At 47.5% G+C, this 19,686-nt stretch overlaps 1 long non-coding RNA gene and 2 gene segments (V, D, J or C); all 3 read right to left on the bottom strand.

The window, feature by feature from the left end:
• Positions 1-1,038: 1,038 nt before the first annotated feature.
• Positions 1,039-6,873, bottom strand: LOC118497208. Its single transcript, XR_004899740.1, has 3 exons — positions 6,809-6,873; positions 3,880-3,920; positions 1,039-1,086 (listed from the first exon to the last, which is right to left on the bottom strand). It is a non-coding gene; the product is annotated as an uncharacterized LOC118497208 (long non-coding RNA).
• A 1,526-nt stretch (positions 6,874-8,399) lies between these two features.
• LOC114507386 lies at positions 8,400-8,925 on the bottom strand. The segment is given in 2 exon segments: positions 8,400-8,776; positions 8,877-8,925. Coding segments are annotated over 2 exon segments (426 nt in total).
• A 4,306-nt stretch (positions 8,926-13,231) lies between these two features.
• On the bottom strand, positions 13,232-13,813 carry LOC114507384. The segment is given in 2 exon segments: positions 13,232-13,665; positions 13,765-13,813. Coding segments are annotated over 2 exon segments (483 nt in total).
• Between the last annotated feature and the right edge of the window lie 5,873 nt (positions 13,814-19,686).

The following is a 19,686-nucleotide window of genomic DNA, read 5'->3' as shown; positions in this document are numbered from 1 at the left end:
GAGACAAAACATTACTGAAAGTCAAGAGATCAGGAAACTGGGAGGCAAACCCGTGTATAAATTTTCCACAGGCTGATGACGTCCTCAGTACTGGCAGGATCCGTGGTGGGGAGGGAGGGAGTGAGGACAGGTCTGAGTGTAGAGAAGTCAGGGCAACATGAAAGGCCATGTTCTAATCCACATGTGTGAGGAGCTGTGTAGTAATACCGGGAGAGGCGAATGTTCTAGAATAAGTAGTTAGGATTTGCAGGACCAAGAATGCACTGAAATTGGACAGAGAAGCAGATTCCAACTTTTGATATCAAAGTAGGAATCTTATTCTATTGCCAACTTGAAGATCAGGACCGTTGGATGACAGAATGAACAATGATGAATGGAATTTGGCTATAAGACAGACTTGAAAATGTGTGTGTGTGTGTGTGTGTGTGTGTGGTCATGGAGGGATTCTGTTTACAGCTTAGAAGGTGAGAAGAATGGATGGCTGAGGAGTCCATAGCGGGAGTTCCTGTGGTTTAGATGGAGAGGCCAGGGCAAGAAGGCTGGAACACACACAGTGTCTGTAACTGAGGTGTGCCTCTCAGGTGTGGGGAGTGCTGAGCTCACAGACAGTGTGTAAGGAAAAGGTAAAGGCCATTTCCTACATTGCTCCTTCACAGGGGTTTCTCTGTTGATACCTTTTGCTTTCTGCCCTTGTCATGCTCCAAACCCACACACGTCTCTTGGTGACAGCTGAGCAGAGATAGTTTTTACACAGGACACCTGGGGGCTGGTGAGAGAAGGGGAAGCAGGAGGTTTCTGCATAGGGAGGGGGCAACTGTGCAGCGCTGTGGCTAAGCTGCTGGCACAGAGGTACACGGCTGAGTCCCCGGGTTCTGTGCGCTGGATTGTCAGAGTGGACAAAGACTTATTAGGCATCTGAGCTGAGAATCGCTCCTTGGGCAGCCCTGTCTCATCCAGAGCTTTTGCATAGCTGAAGGAAATCAGAAACTCCAGTCCTTTCAGTGAGGTCTGTCTGTACCAGTAAAGGTAGTTATGACTTGAAATTGGCTCACAATTCATAGTCACATCTTGTCCCCTCTTTGTCACCTCGTGCCTGGGTGTCTGGGTGACTCCAGCATGTGTGGAATCTGTGGAAGAGGACAGAGTTTGGGAACAGGATAAGGGACATAAATGAAATCTGAAATTGGATTATAAAAAATGCAGATTCTTCATTTCTGAGGACTCACCTACTCCCAGGAGACAAAGGGCCACCCAGCACAGGAGCCTGGTGGCCATGGCAGGGTGGGGCAGGAGAGAGTGTCACCCAGATGAGGCCCTTGTGCATGTGAATCGAGGGGCAGGGTTTCTCATTCCTCTGGGCTGCACAAGGTGGAGAGTGGCATGGCTCTCTGTCACTGCTCATGGGGCCTCCCCCCAAAGACGAACATCAGTTCTGTGCAGCAGGTCACTGGGACGGTCTCATGAAACCTGGGACCCGGCCCCTCCCCTGGGCTCTTTCTGGTGAGAAACACCGATCATGTTCTGGCATTCACCACCCCTCCCTGTTCTGACTTCACACAAATCTTTCTTTATAGCTGAGAGTTCACCTTTGTTTTCATTTTTGAAAGATCTCTAATGTACTGAAAACTTACTGGGGAAAATGCTTTAAAAATTAACTTGGCAATAACTGAGACAAATTTATATGGAACACAGCACTAAACATCACCCCTCTTCCACCTCCAGTCCCACTTTGTTGAATTACTGGGAGAAATGAACTGTACGTTTCACAGACTTGTCCTGGCTCATATAAATTTATAGTGAAATATGGCATACCTGAAGGATATGTGCTTTTGTTTTTAGAAAAATAGAAAGAGCTTCAATAGATTATCATGTAATTTCTAAAATTTGAAAAAAGATACGAACAGTCCTGTGCATCAGTAGATATCCATCCATACCTTTGCGTCTCCCTGCTTTCTTTACTCATATGTATGTTTTCTCATGAATGGGATCATATCCAATATTGAGCTTCATTATGAAGTTATTGCATGAGTCTCATTACTTACTGATGGTAGGGTTACAAATATTCTTTTTTTTTTAAGATTTTATTTTTTGTTTTTAAAGAAAGGGGAAGGGAGGGAGAGAGAGAGGAAGAGAGACATGAGTGTGTGCCTTCCTCTTAGGCCCTTTACTGGAGACTGGGCCATAACACAGGCCAGTGACCTGACTGGGTGTTGAGCCTCTGACCTTTTGGTTCACAGGCCAGCATTCAGTCCACTGAACCACACCAGCCAGGGATGCAGTTTCTGATTTTAATAAAATGACACCAACACATCAGGTCAGCCCAAATAGATTCTTTAAATGTCAGCAAGTGTCCTATTGACCTATGCAATTCCTATGCACCATGGTGAACCAATGAACATCCCTTCAGTGAGGACCAGAGAATCTCTGTCAGTGACTAGGCTGTGTGTGATCACTGCCAAATGCTGTGGGTGACTCAGGTACTACCACCTTGCCATCCATAGGGGCCAAAAGGGAGTGGATTTACCCAGGGTTGACATTAAAGTATCCAACATAAACCTGGTCAGAACAATGTGAGAATTAAGAACATATGAGGTCAAAGGCTGTTAAGTACATGAACTGAGGGTCAGTGGCTAAAGGAATCTTAGGAGGGTGGTGCCGAATTAGTGAGAAGGAAACCAATAGGATGAGGCAGGAGAAGGAGACAAATGAAATGGCAATTTTGGAAAGAGCTCATATTGTCTCATCCCACAGACGGGAATGACTGAAGTGCATCTGAAAAGTGTTGGAGGTAAAGATTATTACAAGTCAGGAGGTCAGGAGACTGAGACACCAAACCCCTGTGGAAAGTGTCTGTGTGATAATGACATCACCCATGGTGACAGCTTCACTGGTGGGGAGAAGAAGGGAATGAGGACGGATCTGACAGAAGAGAAGTAGCAATGACTTTAGCAACAAAGGGCGATGTTCTGAGGCATGTGTGTGAGGAGCGGGTGGTGAAACGGGGAGAGGGGGGACCTCCCTGGTCTGGGAGGAGCAGGGAGGACCCAGGAGGATAAAGAATGCACTGAAACCAGATGTTAAATGTTCAGTTTTATGTTGTGACATAAACACAGTAGATATTTTATTGCATTTCTATCTTAAAGGACAAAGCATCTTAATGGTGTAATTAAGAAAATAATACGTGGAATTCGTCTACATGAAGGAACCCTAGAAAACATGAGTGTGTCGCTGGAGAGAAATTTGTTAGCATCTTGGAAAGAGAGGAGAATGGAGGGCAAAAAGCCATTAGCAGAGGCTCCTACCATTCAGATGGCATGGGCAGTGCAGGAAGGCAGCAACGGGCATAGTGTGGGTAACTGAGGTCTGTCTCCAGGTCTGTGCAGCTTTGAGCCCACAGACAGGGTGTGAGAAAAACCTAAAGCCCATTTCTTACAATGTCTTTCCTGCAGAGACTTCTGTGTTGATACCTTTTCCTTTCTGCACTTGACATGCCCCAAAACAGAACACTTATCTTCATGACAGCACAACAGACAAGTCTTTTGCTCACAACTTCTGGGAGCTGATGAGAGAAGGGGAAGCAGGAGGTTTCTGCACAGGGAGGGGGCGACTGTGCAGCGCTGTGGCTAAGCTGCTGGCACAGAGGTACACGGCTGAGTCCCCGGGTTCTGTGGGCTGGATCGTCAGAGTGGAGAAAGACTCATTAAGCATCTGAGCTGAGAATCGCTCCTTGGGCAGACTTGTCTTGTCCAGAGGGCTTTGATTGAGGAAGGAAATCAGAAACGTTATGCTTTCCACCGAGGTCTGTCTGTACCAGTAAACGTAGCTATGGCCTGAGATTGGCTCACAATTCATAGTCACTCCTTGTCCTCTTTTTGTCACCTTGTGCCTGGGTGTCTGGGTGACTCCAGCATGTGTGGGCTCTGTGGAAGAGGACAGAGTTAGGAACAGGATAAGGGACATAAATGGAATCTGAACTTGGATTATAAAAAATGCAGATTCTTCATTTCTGAGGACTCACCTACTCCCAGGAGACAAAGGGCCACCCAGCACAGGAGCCTGGTGGCCATGGCAGGGTGGGGCACGAGGGAGTGTCACCCAGATGAGGCCCTTGTGCAGGTGAACAGAGGGGCAGGGTTTCTCATTCCTCTGGGCTGCACAGGGTGGAGAGTGACATGGCTCTCTGTCACTGCTCATGGGGCCTCCCCCCAAAGACGAACATCAGGTCTGTGCAGCAGGTCACTGGGACGGTCTCACGAGACCTGGGACCCGGCCCTGCCCCTGGGCTCTTTCTGGTGAGAAACACCGATCATGTTCTGTCCTCAACCACCCCCCCCCCCCCCCGCTCTGACTTCACACAAATCTTTCTTTATAGCTGAGAGCTCTCCTTTGTTTTCATTTTTAAGAGATCTGTAATGGACTGAAAACTTACTGGGGAAAAATGCTTTAAAAATTAACTTGGCAATAACTGAGACAAATTTATATGGAACACAGCACTAAACGTTACCCCTCTTCTACCTCCAGTCCCACTTTGTTGAATTACTGGGAGAAATGAACTGTACGTTTCACAGACTTGTCCTGGCTCATATAAATTTATAGTAAAACACGGCATACCTGAAGGACATGTGCTTTTGTTTTTAGAAAAATAGAAAGAGCTTCAATAGATTATCATGTAATTTCTAAAATTTGAAAAAAGATACAAACAGTCCTGTGCATCAGTAGATATCCATCCATATCTATGCATCTCCCTGCTTTGTTTACTCATATGTATGTTTTCACATGAATGGGATCATATCCAATATTGAGCTTCATTATGAAGTTATTGCATGAGTCTCATTACTTACTGATGGTAGGGTTACAAATATTCTTTTTTTATAAGATTTTATTTTTTGTTTTTAAAGAGAGGGGAAGGTTGGGAGAGAGAGAGGAGGAGAGACATGAGTGTGTGCCTTCCTCTTAGGCCCTCTACTGGGGACCTGGCGATAACACAGGCCAGTGACCTGACTGGGTGTTGAGCCTCTGACCTTTTGGTTCCCAGGTCAGCACTCAGTCCACTGAACCAGCCAGGGATGCAGTTTCTGATTTTAATAAAATGACACCAACACACCAGGTTCATGAAAACAGATTCTTTAAATGTCAGCAAAGCATCCTACTGAATATGCACTTCCTGTGCAGAGCAGCGAACCAATGAAAGGCTCTTCACTGAGGATCAAGAATTCCTGTCAGTGACCAGACTGTGCCGTGATCACTGCCGAATGCTGTGGGTGACTCAGGTACTACCACCTTGCCATCCATAGGGGCCCAAAGGGAGTGGATTTACCCAGGGTTGACATTAAAGTATCCAACATAAACCTGGTCAGAACAATGTGACAATTCAGAACATGTGAATTTAAAAGCTGTTAAGTACATGAACTGAGGGTCAGTGGCTAAAGGCATCTTAGGAGGGTGGTGCTGAATTAGTGAGAAGGAAACCAACAGGATGAGGCAGGAGAAGGAGACAAATGAAATGGCAATGTTGCAAGGAGCTCACTGGTGTCTCATCCCACAGACGGGAATGACCTAAGTGCATCTGAAAAGGGTGGGAGGTGAAGATTATTGTGAGTGAGGAGGTCAGGAGACTGAGACACCAAACCCCTGTGGAAAGTGTCTGTGTGATAATGACATCACCCATGGTGACATCCTCACTGGTGGGGAGAGGAAGTGAATGAGGACGGATCTGACAGAAGAGAAGTAGCAATGACTTTAGCAACAAAGGGCGATGTTCTGAGGCATGTGTTCTGAGGCATGAGGCATCTGAGGCAGGCTCCGCCTGGTCTAGGAGGAGCAGGGAGGACCCGGGAGGATAAAGGATGCACTGAAACCAGATGTTAAATGTTCAGTTTTATGTTGTGACATAAACACAGTAGATATTTTATTGCATTTCTATCTTAAATGAAAAAGCATCTTAATGGTGTAATTAAGAAAAGAATACTTGGAATTCGTCTACATGAAGGAACCCTAGAAAACATGAGTGTGTTGTGGGGGAGAATTCTGTTAGCATCTTGGAAGGAGAGGAGAATGGAGGGCAAAAAGCCATTAGCAGAGGCTCCTACCATTCAGATGGCATGGGCAGTGCAGGAAGGCAGCAACGGGCACAGTGTGGGTAACTGAGGTCTGTCTCCAGGTCTGTGCAGCTTTGAGCCCACAGACAGGGTGTGAGAAAAACCTAAAGCCCATTTCTTACAATGTCTTTCCTGCAGAGACTTCTGTGTTGATACCTTTTCCTTTCTGCACTTGTCATGCCCCAAAATAGAACACTTATCTTCATGACAGCACAACAGACAAGTCTTTTCCTCACAGCTCCTAGGGGCTGGTGAGAGAAGGGGAAGCAGGAGGGTTCTGCACAGGGAGGGGGCGACTGTGCAGCACTGTGGCTAAGCTGCTGGCACAGAGGTACACGGCTGAGTCCCTGGGTTCTGTGGGCTGGATCTTCAGAGTGGAGCATGACTCATTAGGCATCTGAGCTGAGAATCGCTCCTTGGGCAGCCCTGTGTTGTCCAGTGGACTTTGATTGCTGAAGGAAATAAGTAACTTTATGCCCTGCCCGGATGTCTGCCTGTACCAGAAAAGGTCGGGGTGGCCTGAAATTGGCTCACAGCTCAGAGTCACTTCTTGTCCACTTGTTGTCACCTTGTGCCTGGGTGTCTAGGTGACTCCAGCATGTGTGGGCTCTGTGAAAGAGGACAGAGTTTGGGAACAAGATAAGGAAAGTAAATGGAAACAGAACTGAGAATATCAACAAAATGAAGACTCTCGAACTTTGAGGACTCACCTACTCCCAGGAGACAAAGGGCCACCCAGCAGAGGAGCCTGGTGGCCATGGCCGGTGGGGCAGGAGGAGGCTCCCTAGATGGGGACCTTGTGAACCTGAGCACAGGGGCAGGGCTTCTTGTTCCTCTCGGCTTCTCAAGGAGGAGTGTGGCGGTAGTGACATCACTCCCCACCATTTCTCAGGGGACCCCCTCCAACAGTGAATATTAATCTGCCCCTATTGAATTGACTGGGATGGGTCATGTCTCTTTTGAGGTTTGTTTGGACCACTCAAAGTCTCCAAGACTCTCATCAATTGTTACTTCTCACAATCCTATGCTTCCACCATTCCCTCTTCCCTCTGCTGTATCCATTGTCTACTGTCTGCTGGGCATTTCCAAGGGTGTGTGTGTATTCTGGGCGCCAGGACAGTACTTCGAACTTCACGTGCTTCGCACTCCTCCTCGGTGCTCCCTGACTCCCAGACACACAAATGTAAATAATTTCTGGCTGAGCTGCGGCTTTTGCCCGATTCCTCCAAGGAGAATTTAGATTGGACAAATGGGTGATTTTGAAGGTACATAAACAGATGCCCTGGGAAAGGTGGGTTGGATTTAACCAGGGTTGGCTTATGGTCCTAACCCTTGTACCTCATTTAGATGATGTGAGGTATAAGACATGAGGGTTTCAAAGCACTTGGGTATATGGGCTGATGTTCAGTGACTATAAGAATCATAGGACGAAGATATTGCATTAAAGAAAGAAAGGAGACAGATATAGGAGCACGGAATCTTGAAACGGAAGATTTGGAAGAAGACTATTTGTCGTTCAAGTCAAGACTCCCTGGTCTAGACTTGGAAGTGCTCTTGGAAAAGGTCAGAGGCAACACATTACTTAAAGTGAGGAGGTCAGGACACTGAGGAGCCAAGCCCGAGTATACATTGTCCACAGGAGGGTGACGTCCCCAGGGATGGCAGGATCAGTGGTGGGAGGGGGAAATGAAGGAGCACAGAATGAGAAGTCAGGGAAACATGGAAGGAAATATTCTAATCCATGTGTGTGAGGAGCTGGGTACTAAAGCCAGGGAGAGGAGAATGTTCTAGAAGCAGTAGGTAGAAGTGAGAGGACAAAGTATGCTCTGAAATTGGACAGAGAAGCAGAACATGTCCTTTGGCATCTACAGTAGGAATTTTATTCAATTTTCATCTTCAAGATCAGCATCTCTGAATGACAAAAAGGACAATAAGAAGTAGAGTTTGGATACAAGACAGACTTGGAAACCATTTGTGTGTGGTGGGAGGGTGGATTCTGGTAAGACCTCAGAAGGAGAGCAGAATGGGAGTCTGAGGAGGCATTACCACAAGGTTCTATAGTTCCGATGGAGACTCTGGTGCAGGAAGGCAGGAGAATGCCCAATGTGGGTAAGTCAGTCCGTCTCTTTGATGGGTTGAGTGTTTAGCCCAGAGACCATGTGTGAGGAAAACCTAAAGTACATTTTGTATATTGTGTCCCCTTGCAGGGTTCTCTGCATTGATAACTTTTCTTCTCTGTCCTTGTCATGCCCCCAAAGCACACATGTCTCATGGTGACAGCGGAGCAGAGAAGACTTTTACTCAGGACACCTGGGAGCTGATGAGAGGAGGGGAAGCAGGAGGTTTCTGCACAGGGAGGGGGCGGCTGTGCAGCGCTGTGGCTAAGCTGCTGGCACAGAGGTACACGGCTGAGTCCCCGGGTTCTGTGGGCTGGATCTTCAGAGTGCAGAATGACTCATTAGGCATCTGAGCTGAGAATCGCCCCTTGAGAATCCCTCTGTCATCCACAGGTTTTGCATAGCTGAAGTAAATCATAAACTCCAGCCCCTTCACTGAGGTCTGTCTGTACCAGTAAAGGTAGTCATGGCCTGGAATTGGCTCACAATTCATAGTCACATCTTGTCCCCTCTTTGTCACCTTGTGCTTGGGTGTCTGGGTGACGCCAGCATCTGTGGAATCTGTGGAAGAGGACAGAGTTTCGGAACAGGATTAAAGACCTAAATGGAAACAGAACTGAGAATATTAACAGAATGCAGATTCTTGATTCCTGGGACTCACCTAGTCCCAGGAGACAAAGGGCCACCCAGCAGAGGAGCCTGCTGGCCATGGCTGGATGGGGCAGGAGGGGGTCCGCTCAGGTAAGTGACTTGTTGAGCTTGAACACAGGAGCAGGGCTTCTTCTTCCTCTGGGCTCCACAAGGTGGGGTGCATCTTGGTTGTGACATCACTCTCTGTCATTTCTCACAGATCCTCCTCCCAAAGGGGAATATTAATCCTCCTCAGTTGTACTGAGTGGTATAGGTCACGTCTCTTTTGGGGCCATTTGAGCCAGTCAGAGTCTCCAAAACTTTCATTAATGGTCACTTCTCCCAACCCTGTGCTGCCACCATTCCTTGTTCCCTGCTACATCCATTGTCTGCAGTCTCCCTGGCATGGGGCGTGCGTGTGCCATCGGCACTGCAGCATCTGGGCAGCAGAACAGCACTTCCAGTCCCACGTCCTTCACACTCCTCTCAGTGCACTCCCTGAGTCCCAGACACACAAATCTGAATCATTTCAGGCTGACCTGAGGCTTTTCCCCAACCCCTCCGAGGAGAATTGGAGGTATGGGTGATTATGAAGGCACATAAACAGATGCCCTGGGAAAGGAGGGTTGGATTTAACCAGGGTTGACTTTATCGTACTAGTCCTTGTACCTGGTTTAGATAATGTGAGAAATAAGACATGAGAGTTTCAGAGCAGTTGGGTATATGGGCTGATGTTCAGAGACTATAAAAATTGTAGGAAGTATTTTGCATTAGAGAAAGAAGGGAAAAAGAGATAGGAGCACTGAATGATGAAATCAAAATTTAGGGAGGAGATTATTTGTTCTTCACTCCATGGTATAGAATTGGTCGTTTTCTTGGATAAGACTGGACGCAAAATGTTACAGAACATGAGGAGGTCAGGACACTGAGAAGCCAAACCCGTGTATAAATTGTCTACATGATGATGCTGCCACCGTGGTAGCAGGATCAGTGATGGGGAGGAAGGCAATGAGGACAGATCTAAGGGTAGAGAAGTCAGGGCAACATGAAAGATGGTGTTCTAATCCATGTGTGTGAAGAGCTAGATAGGAGAGGAGAGGAGAATGTTCTAGAATAAGCAGGTAGGAGTTGTAGGACCCAGTACACACTGAAAGTGAGAATAGAAGCAGATTATGACTCTTGGCATCAAAGTAGGAATTTTATTCTATTTCCCATTTGAAGATCAGGGACACTGAATGACAAAAAGGACAAAGACAAATGGGATTTGGCTATAAGACAGACTCTAGAAAATGTGTGTGTGTGTGTGTGTGTGTGTGTGTGGTCATGGGGGATTCTGTTAGCAGCTGGGAAGGAATAGAGAATGGAAGGCTGAGGAGTCTTTACCAGGAGCTCCTACGAATCAGATGGAAAGGCCGGTCTGGGAAGGCAGGAATGTGCTCAGTGTGGGGAACGGAGGTCTGTCACTCAGGTGTGCGGAATGTTGAGCCCACAGACAGTGTGAGGAAAACCTAAAGCCCATTTCCTACATTGTTCCCTGTGCTGGGGTTTCTAAGTTGATACCTAGTCCTTTCTGTCCTTGTCATGCCCCAAACCCAAAATATTATTGACAGTGAGGAGGTCAGGACACTGAGATGCCAAACCCGTGTATAACTTGCCCACATGATGGTGGTGATGGCACCAGTGACAGCAGGATCGGCAGGGAGGAAGGCAGTGACCGAGGACAGATCTGATGGCAGAGAAGGAAGCTTAGCAACAAAGGCCAACACTCTAATCCATGCGTATGAAGAACTGAGTATGAAAACCTATGAGAGGAAAATGTTCTAGAAGCAGAAGGTAGGATGGGGAGGACAAACAATGTATTAAATTGGACATAAAGGCAGCTCATGCCTTCCAGAGTACATAGAGTAGAAATTCATTCTGCTTTCATATTGATGTTAAGGGCCACTGAATAACAAAAACAAGGGCAACAGCAGGTTGAATTTGTCTGTATGATAGAACCCTAGGACAGGTGTGTGTGGGGATGGGGGTGCGGAATTCTGTTAGCAGCTTTGAGGGAGAGGACAAGGGAAGGCTGAGGAGCCATGACCAGGAGGTCCGACAGTTCAGCTGGAGGCAAATGCAGGAAGCAAGAAAATAAATGTCAGGGTGACTAAAGTCCATGTCTCAAGCGTGGTGAGTGTTGAGCCCACAGACAATGTGTGAGGGTTCCCTGAAGCTCATGTCCTACGTTGTTTCCTACGCAGGGGTTTCTAAGTTGATACCTAATCCTTTCTGTCCTTGTCCTGTCCCAAACCCACACAAGTCTCTTGGAGATTCAGAGCAGAGAAAACTTTTATTCATGACACCTGGCGGCTGACGAGAGAAGGGGAAGCAGGAGGTTTCTGCACAGGGAGGGGGTGACTGTGCAGCGCTGTGGCTAAGCTGCTGGCACAGAGGTACACGGCTGAGTCCCCGGGTTCTGTGGGCTGGATTGTCAGAGTGGAGAACGACTTATTAGGCATGTGAGCTGAGAATCTCTCCTTGGGCATTCCTGACTCGTCCTGAGGTTTGGCAAAGCTGAAGGAAATCAGAAACTTTATGCCTTCCACTGAGGTCTGTCTGTACCAGTAAAGGTAGTTATGGCCTGCAATTGGCTCACAATTCAGAGCCACTTCTTGTCCCTTGTCTGTCACTTTGTGTCTGGGTGTCTGGGTGACACCAGCATCTGTGGACCCTGTGGAAGAAGACAGAATTTGGGTATAGGATAAGGAACATACGTGAAATCACAATTGGGAATATCAAAAAAATTAGATTTTTCATTTCTGGAGACTCACTTCTGCTCAGGAGACAGAGGGCCACCCAGCAGAGGATCCTGGTGGCCATGGCAGGGTGGGACAGGAGGAGGCTCCACCCAGATGAGGCACTTGTGACCCTGAGCACAGGAGCAGGGCTTCTGGTTCCTCTGGGCTCCACAAGGTGGAGTGTGTCTCGGTAGTGACATCGCTGTCTGTCATTTCTCATAGGACCTCCTACCAATGGTGAACGTTAATTGCGAGTTGAATTGACTAGAATAGGTCATGTCTCTTTTAGGGTTTGGTTGGACCGTTCAAAGTCTCCAGGACTTTCATCAAGTGTCACTCTCACAACCCTGTGCTTCCACCATTCCTTGTTCCCTGATGTCTCCATAGTCTACCATCTGCCTGCCATGGTGACATGCGTGTGTCATAGCCACTGCAGAATGTGGCCAAAAAGAGAATACTGTGATCTTTGCATCCTTCACAGTCCTGTCAAGGCACTCCCTGACTCCCAGACACACAAATCTGAGTAATTTCTGGCTGAGCTGGGCTTTTTCCTAATCTGTCCCAGAATCATTTAGATTGCACCCAAGGGTGATTGTGAAGGGGGATAAACAGATGCCCTGGATAGGAGGGTTGGAGTCAAGCACCATTGGCTTTATAGAACTAGTCCTTGTACCTGGTTTAGATAACGTGAGGAATAAGACCGGAGGTTCCAGAGCAGTTGCGTGTGTGGGCTGAAGTTCAGAGACTATGAGAATCACAGGGAGTGGATTTTGCCTTAAAGAAAGGAGAAAGACATAGGAGCATGGAATGTGAAATGGACATTTTGGAAGGAGAATATCTTTGCTCACTGCATGGTCTAGACTTGGAAGTGCTCTTGGATAAGACTGGAGACAAAATATTACTGAAAGTCAAGAGATCAGGAAACTGGGAAGCAAACCCATGTATAAATTGTCCACAGGCTGATGGAGTGCCCAGTACTGGCAGATCCGTGGTGGGGAGGAAGGGTTGAGGACAGGTCTGAGGGTAGAGAAGTCGGGGCAACACGAAAGGTGGTGTTCTAATCCACCTGTGTGAGGAGCTGTGTAGTAATACCGGGGAGAGGCGAATGTTCTAGAATAAGTAGTTAGGATTTGCAGGACCAAGAATGCACTGAAATTGGACAGAGAAGCAGATTCCAACTCTTGATATCAAAGTAGGAATTTTATTCTATTGCTAAATTGAAGATCAGGACCCCTGGATGACAGAATGAACAATGCTGAATGCAATTTGGCTATAAAACAGACTCTAGAAAACGTGTGTGTGTGTGTGTGTGTGTGTGTGTGTGTGTGTGCGCGTGTGCGCATGGTCATGGAGGGATTCTGTTATCAGCTTAGAAGGGGAGGAGAATGGGTGGCTGAGGAGCCCTTACCAGGAGCTCCTGTGATTCAGGTGGAAAGGCCAGGGCAGGAAGGCAGGAATTCACACAGGGTGGGGAACTGAGGTCTGTCTCTCAAGTGTGTGGAGTGCTGAGCCCACAGACAGTGTGTGAGGAAAACCTAAAGCCCATTTCCTACATTGTTTCCTATGCTGGGGCTTCTCTGTTGATACTTTTTGCTTTCTGCCCTTGTCATGCCCCAAACCCACACATGTCTCTGGATGCAAGTGGAGCAGAGAAGGGTTTTACACAGGACACCTGGGGGCTGGTGAGAGAAGGGGAAGCAGGAGGTTTCTGCACAGGGAGGGGGCGACTGTGCAGCGCTGTGGCTAAGCTGCTGGCACAGAGGTACACGGCTGAGTCCCCGGGTTCTGTGGGCTGGATCGTCAGAGTGGAGAACGACTCATTAGGCATCTGAGCTGAGAATCGCTCCTTGGGCATTCCTGACTTGTCCAGAGGTTTGGCATAGCTGAAGGAAATCAGAAACTTTATGCCTTCCACTGAGGTCTGTCTGTACCAGACAAGGAAGTTCTGGCCTGAAATTGGCTCACAGCTCATAGTTACTTCTTGTCCCTTCTTTGTCACCTCGTGCCTGGGTGTCTGGGTGACTCCAGCATGAGTGGACTCTGTGGAAGAGGACAGAGTTTGGGACAGGATAAGGGATATAAATGGAAACGGAACTTGGAATATCCAAAAATGCAGATTCTTCATTTCTGGGGACTCACCTACTCCCAGGAGACAAAGGGCCACCCAGCAGAGGAGCCTGGTGACCATGGCGGGGGCAGGGGGGCAGGAGGAGGCTTCACCCAGACCAGGACCTTGTGTCCCAGAACAGAGGGGCAGGGCTTCTCATTTCTCTGGGCTCCACAGGGTGGAGAGTGACATCACTGTCTGTCGCTGCTCATGGGACCTCCTCCCAGTAGTGAACATCAGTTCTGTGCAGCAGATCCCTGGGACAGTCACCTGCATCCTGGGACATTGCCCCACACCTGAGCTCTTTACGGTGGGAAACACCAGTCGTCTGTCTGGCCTTTGCCACCACTTACTCCTCTGTCTTCACACAAGTATTTTCTTTGCAGCTGAGATTTTTTCTTTTTATTTTTGAAGGTCTTATATGCACTGGATACTGGGGAGTAATACTTTACAAATGAACTTGGTAATAAATGAGACAAATTTATACATAGCGCATTGTTAAGCATCACCGCTCTTCCACCTCCAACCTCCCTTTGTTGAATTACTGAGAAAACCTTGATCTGTCCGTTTCATAGGTTTGTCCTGGCTCGTGTAAATTCATAGTAAAACACGGCATACATGAAGGACATGTGCCTGTGTTATTAGCAAAGGAGAAGCAGCTTCTATGCATCATTGTGTAGTTTCTAACGTTTGACAACATATGCAAACAGTCCTACTTGTCAGTAGATACAAATCTGTATGGTTACAAAGTTCCTTTTTTAAAAAGATATTTTATTTATTTATTTTAGAGGAGAGGAGATGGGAAGGATAAAGAGAGGGAAAGAAACATCAGTGTGTGGTTGCCTCTCAGGCGCCCCCTCCTGGGGATCTGGCCATAACACAGGCATGTGACCTGACCGGTAATTGAGCCTCTGACTTTTTGGTTCACAGGCCAGCCCTCAATCCACTGAGCCACACCAGCCAGGAATGAAGTTTCTGATTTTGATAAAATGACACCAACACACCAGGTCAGGGAAAATAGATTCTTTAAATGTCAGCAAAGTGCCCTATTGATCTAAGCACTTCCTGTGCACAGCAGCGAACCAATGAAAGGCTCTTCACTGAGGATCAGAGAATCCCTGTCAGTGAATTTGGCAGTGATCACCACACAGTGACAGGCTGTTTCCTGGTCACTGCCAATTGCTGTGGGTGACTCAGGAACTCCCACCTTTCCGTCCATAGGGGCCCAGAGGGAGTGGATTTAGCCAGGGTTGACATTAAAGTATCCAACAACAAACCCAGCTTAGACAGTGCGAAAATTAAGAACATAGGAGTTTAAAAGCTGTTAAGTATATGAACCGAGAGTCAGTGGCTAAAGGAATCTTAGGAGGATGGTGCTGATTTAGTGAGAAGAAAGCCAATATGAAAAGGGAGGAGAATCAGATGACTGAAATGGAAATTTTGGAAGTAGCTCATTGGGGTCTCATTCCACAGACGGGAATTACTGAAGTGTGTCTGAAAAGTGTTGGAGGTAGAAATTATTGCAAGTCAGGAGGTCAGGAGACTGAGACACCAACCCCTTGTGGAAAGTGTCTGAGTGATGGTGACATCCCCAGTGGTGACATCCTCACTGGTGGGGAGAGGAAGTGAATGAGGACAGATCTGACGGTAGGGAAGTAGCAGTGAGTTCAGCAACAAAGGGCGATGTTCTGAGGCATGTGTGTGAGGAGTGGAATTGAAGCCGGGAAGATGGGACTGGTCTGGAAGAATCAGGGAAGACCCAGGGGGATAAAGAATGCACTGAAATTGGGCATCATGTGTTTGATTCTGTTTTAAAATAAAGACAGTACACACTTTACTGCATGTCCTCCTTAAAGGGCAGAGCACCTTAATGGAGTAATGAAGACAATGATACATGGAATCGGGCTACATGCTACAACCCTAGAGAACATGTGTGTGGGGGGCGTGGTGAATTCTCTTAGTCCCTTAGAGAAGGAGAAGAAGGGAGGGCTGAGCAGCTGTTACCAGGAGCTCCTACCATTCAGATGCAGAGGCCGGCGCAGGCAGGCAGGAACACACACAGTGTGGGGAACTGAGGTCTGCCTCTCATGAGTGCAGAGTGCTGGGCCCACAGACAGTGTGTGAGGGAAACCTAAAGCTCATTTCCTACATTGTTTACTATGAGACACTTTTTCTCCTGATCCCTTATCCTTTCTGTGCTTGTCATGCCCCAAAGCCAAGTATGTCTCTTGGTGAAAGCAGAAAAAGGAATTTTACCCAGAACATCTGGGGTCTGGTGAGAGAAGGGGAAGCAGGAGGTTTCTGCACAGGGAGGGGGCAACTGTGCAGCGCTGTGGCTAAGCTGCTGGCACAGAGGTACACGGCTGAGTCCCCGGGTTCTGTGCGCTGGATCGTCAGAGTGGAGAACGACTTATTAGGCATCAGAGCTGAGAATCGCTCCTTGGGCAGCCCTGCCTTGTCCACAGGGCTTTGATTGACGAAGTAAATCAGAAGCTTTATGCCTTCCACGGAGGTCTGTCTGTACCAGTAAAGGGTATTATGGCCTGAGACTGGCTCACAACTCATAGCCACTTCTTGTCCCCTCTTTGTCACCTTGTGCCTGGGTGTCTGGGTGACTCCAGCATGTGTGGGCTCTGTGGAAGAGGACAGAGTTTGGGATCAGGATAAGGAACATAAATGGAATCTGAACTTGGATTATAAAAAATGCAGATTCTTCATTTCTGAGGACTCACCTACTCCCAGGAGACAAAGGGCCACCCAGCAAAGGAGCCTGGTGGCCATGGCAGGGTGGGGAAGGAGGAGAGTTCACCCGGATGAAGACCTTGTGTATGTGAATCGAGGGGCAGGGCTTCCATTCCTCTGGGCTGCACAGGGTGGAGAGTGACATGGTTCTCTGTCGTTGCACAAAGAACCTCCCCCCAAAGGCGAACATCAGTTCTGTGCAGCAGGTCACTGGGATGGTCCCTGGAGTCCTGGGACCCGGCCCTGCCCCTGGCCTCTTTCTGGTGATAAACACGGATCATGTTCGGGCCTCTACCAACCCTCCCTGCTCTGACTTCACACATCTCTCTCTTTATAGCTGAGATTTTTTCTTTTAATTTTTTAAAAGATGTTATATGCGCTGAAGACTGGGGAGTAATACTTTACAATGAACTTGGTAATAAGGGAGAAAAATTTATGTATAACACAGTGCTAAGCACCAACCCTCTTCCACCTCCAACCTCACTTTGTTGAATTACTGAGAAAACCTTGATCTGTACGTTTCATAGATTTGTCCTGGCTCATATAAATTTATAGTAAAACATGGCATACCTGAAAGACATGTGCTTTTGTTATTAGCAAACTAGAAAGAGCTTCTATGTATCATCACGTAATTTCTAACATTTAACAAAATATACAAACAGTCCTATGCGCAGTAGGTACAAATCTGCATCTATTTCTCTGCCTGCTTTCCTTATTGATATATATATATATATTTTCACATAAATGGAATCATATCCTAGTTTTTGCTTCATTATTTAGTTATTGTAGCTAAGATTTAGATTGTATGGTTACAAAGTCCTTTTTTAAAAAAGTATTTTGTTTATTTATTTTAGAAGAGAGGAAATGGGAAGGATAAAGAGAGGGAAAGAAACATCAGTGTGTGGTTGCCTCTCAGGCGCCCCCTCCTGGGGATCTGGCCATGACACAGGCATGTGACCTGACTGGGAGGTGAGCCTCTGACCCTTTGGTTCCCAGGCCAGCACTCAATCCACTGAGCCACGCCAGCCAGGGATGAAGATTCTGATTTTGATAAAATGACACCAACACATCAGGTCAGGGAAAATAGATTCTTTAAATGTCAGCAATCTGTCCCATTGAGCTAAGCATTTCCTGTGCACAGTGGTGAACCAATGGAAGGCTCTTCAGTGAGGATCAGAGAATCCCTGTCAGCGACCAGGCTGTGTGTGATCACTTCTGAATGCTGTGGGTGACTCAGGGACTCCCACCTTGTTGTCTCTAGGTGCCCAGAGGAGGAAGGGCTACCACCAGTTGACATTAAAGTATCCAACAATACATCTGGTTTACACAATGGGAGAATTAAGAACACATGACTTTAAAAGCCGTTAAGTACATGAACTGAGGGTCAGTGCCTAAAGGAATCTCAGGACGGTGGTGCTGAATTAGTGAGAAGGAAACCAATGTGAAGAGGCAGGAGAATGAGATGATCAAACTGGCACTTTTGGAAGGAGCTCATTGGTGTCTCATCCCACAGACAGGAATGACTGAAGTGCATGCAAAAAGTGTTGGAGGTAAAGATTATTACAAGTCAGGAGGTCTGGAGACTGAGACACCAAACCCCTGTGGAAAGTGTCTGAGTGATGGTGACGTCTCCAGTGGTGACAACTTCACTGGAGGGGAGAAGAAGTGAATGAGGACGGATCTGACGGTAAGGAAATAGCAATAAGTTCAGCAACAAAGGGCGATGTTCTGATGCCAGGTGTGTGAGGAGTGGATGGTGAAGCCGGGAGAGGGGCCTCGTCTGGGAGGAGTAGGGAGGACCCAGGAGGATAAAGAATACACTGAAATAGAAGACAAAACAGTCAATTCCATGTTGTGAAACAAATACAGAAGAAATTTTTTTGCTTCCCATCTGAAAGGGCAGAGGACCTTAATGGTGTAATTAACAGAATGATAAGTGCAATCTGGCTACATGTTAGAACCCTGGAAAATATTTGGTGTGTGTGTGGTGGGGAGAGTTCTGGTAGCATCTTAGAGGGAAAGGAGAATGGAGGGCTGAGGAGCCCTTAGCAGGAGCTCCTACCGTTTAGAAGGAAAGGCCAGGGCAGGCAGGCAGGAACAGGCACTGTGTGGGTAACAACGGACTGTGCCCAGATATGCAGAGTGTTGAGCCCACAATGTGGGAGGAAAGCCTAAAGTGCATTTCTACACTGTTCCCTACACAAGAATTTTAAATTTATCACTTATCCTTTGTCTCCTTGTCATGTCCAAAGATACACATGTCTCCTGGTGAGAATGGAGCAGAGAAGTCTTTTATTCACGACACCTGGGGGCTGAAGGGGAGCAGGAGGTTTCTGCACAGGGAGGGGGCGACTGTGCAGCGCTGTGGCTAAGCTGCTGGCACAGAGGTACAGGGCTGAGTCCTCAGGTTCTGTGGGTTGGATCTTCAGAGTGGAGAGTAACACATTAGGCATGTGAGCTGAGAATCGCTCATTGGGCATTCCTGACTTGTCCAGAAGTTTGGCAAAGGTGAGGGAAATCAGAAACTTCATGCCTTCCACTGAGGTCTGTCTGTACCAGTAAAGGTAGTCATGGCCTGCAATTGGCTCACAAGTCAGAGCCACTTCTTGTCCTCGGTCTGTCATCTTGTGTCTGGGTGTCTGGGTGACTTCAGCATGTGTGGGCCCTGTGGAAGAAGACAGAGTGTGGGTATAGGATAAGGAACATAAGTGAAGTCACAACTGGTAATATCAAAAAAATTAGATTTTTCATTTCTGGAGACTCACCTCTGCTCAGGAGACAGAGGGCCACCCAGCAGAGGAGCCTGGTGGCCATGGCAGGGTGGGACAGGAGCAGGCTACACCGGAACGAGGCCCTTGTGACCCTGAACACAGGAGCAGGGCTTGTGGTTCTTCTGGGCTCCACAAGGTGGAGTGTGTCTCGGTAGTGACATCGCTGTCTGTCATTTCTCATAGGACCCCCTACCAACGGTGAACATTAATTGTCAGTTGAATTGACTGGAATAGGCCATGACTCTTTTAGGGTTTGTTTGGACCATTCAAAGTCTCTAGGACTTTCATCAAGTGTCACTTCTCACAACCCTGTGCTTCTACCATTCCTTGTTCCCTGATGTATCCATAGTCTACCATCTGCCTGCCGTGGTGACATGCGTGTGCCACAGCCACTGCAGAATGTGGCCAAAAAGACAATACTGTGATCTTCGCATCCTTCAT

The sequence above is a fragment of the Phyllostomus discolor genome, chromosome 10 (assembly GCF_004126475.2).
Source record: "Phyllostomus discolor isolate MPI-MPIP mPhyDis1 chromosome 10, mPhyDis1.pri.v3, whole genome shotgun sequence".
Classification (NCBI taxonomy): Eukaryota; Metazoa; Chordata; class Mammalia; order Chiroptera; family Phyllostomidae; genus Phyllostomus; species Phyllostomus discolor.
Note: the sequence above shows the minus strand (reverse complement) of the source record. Positions and strands in the feature narration are given on the sequence as shown.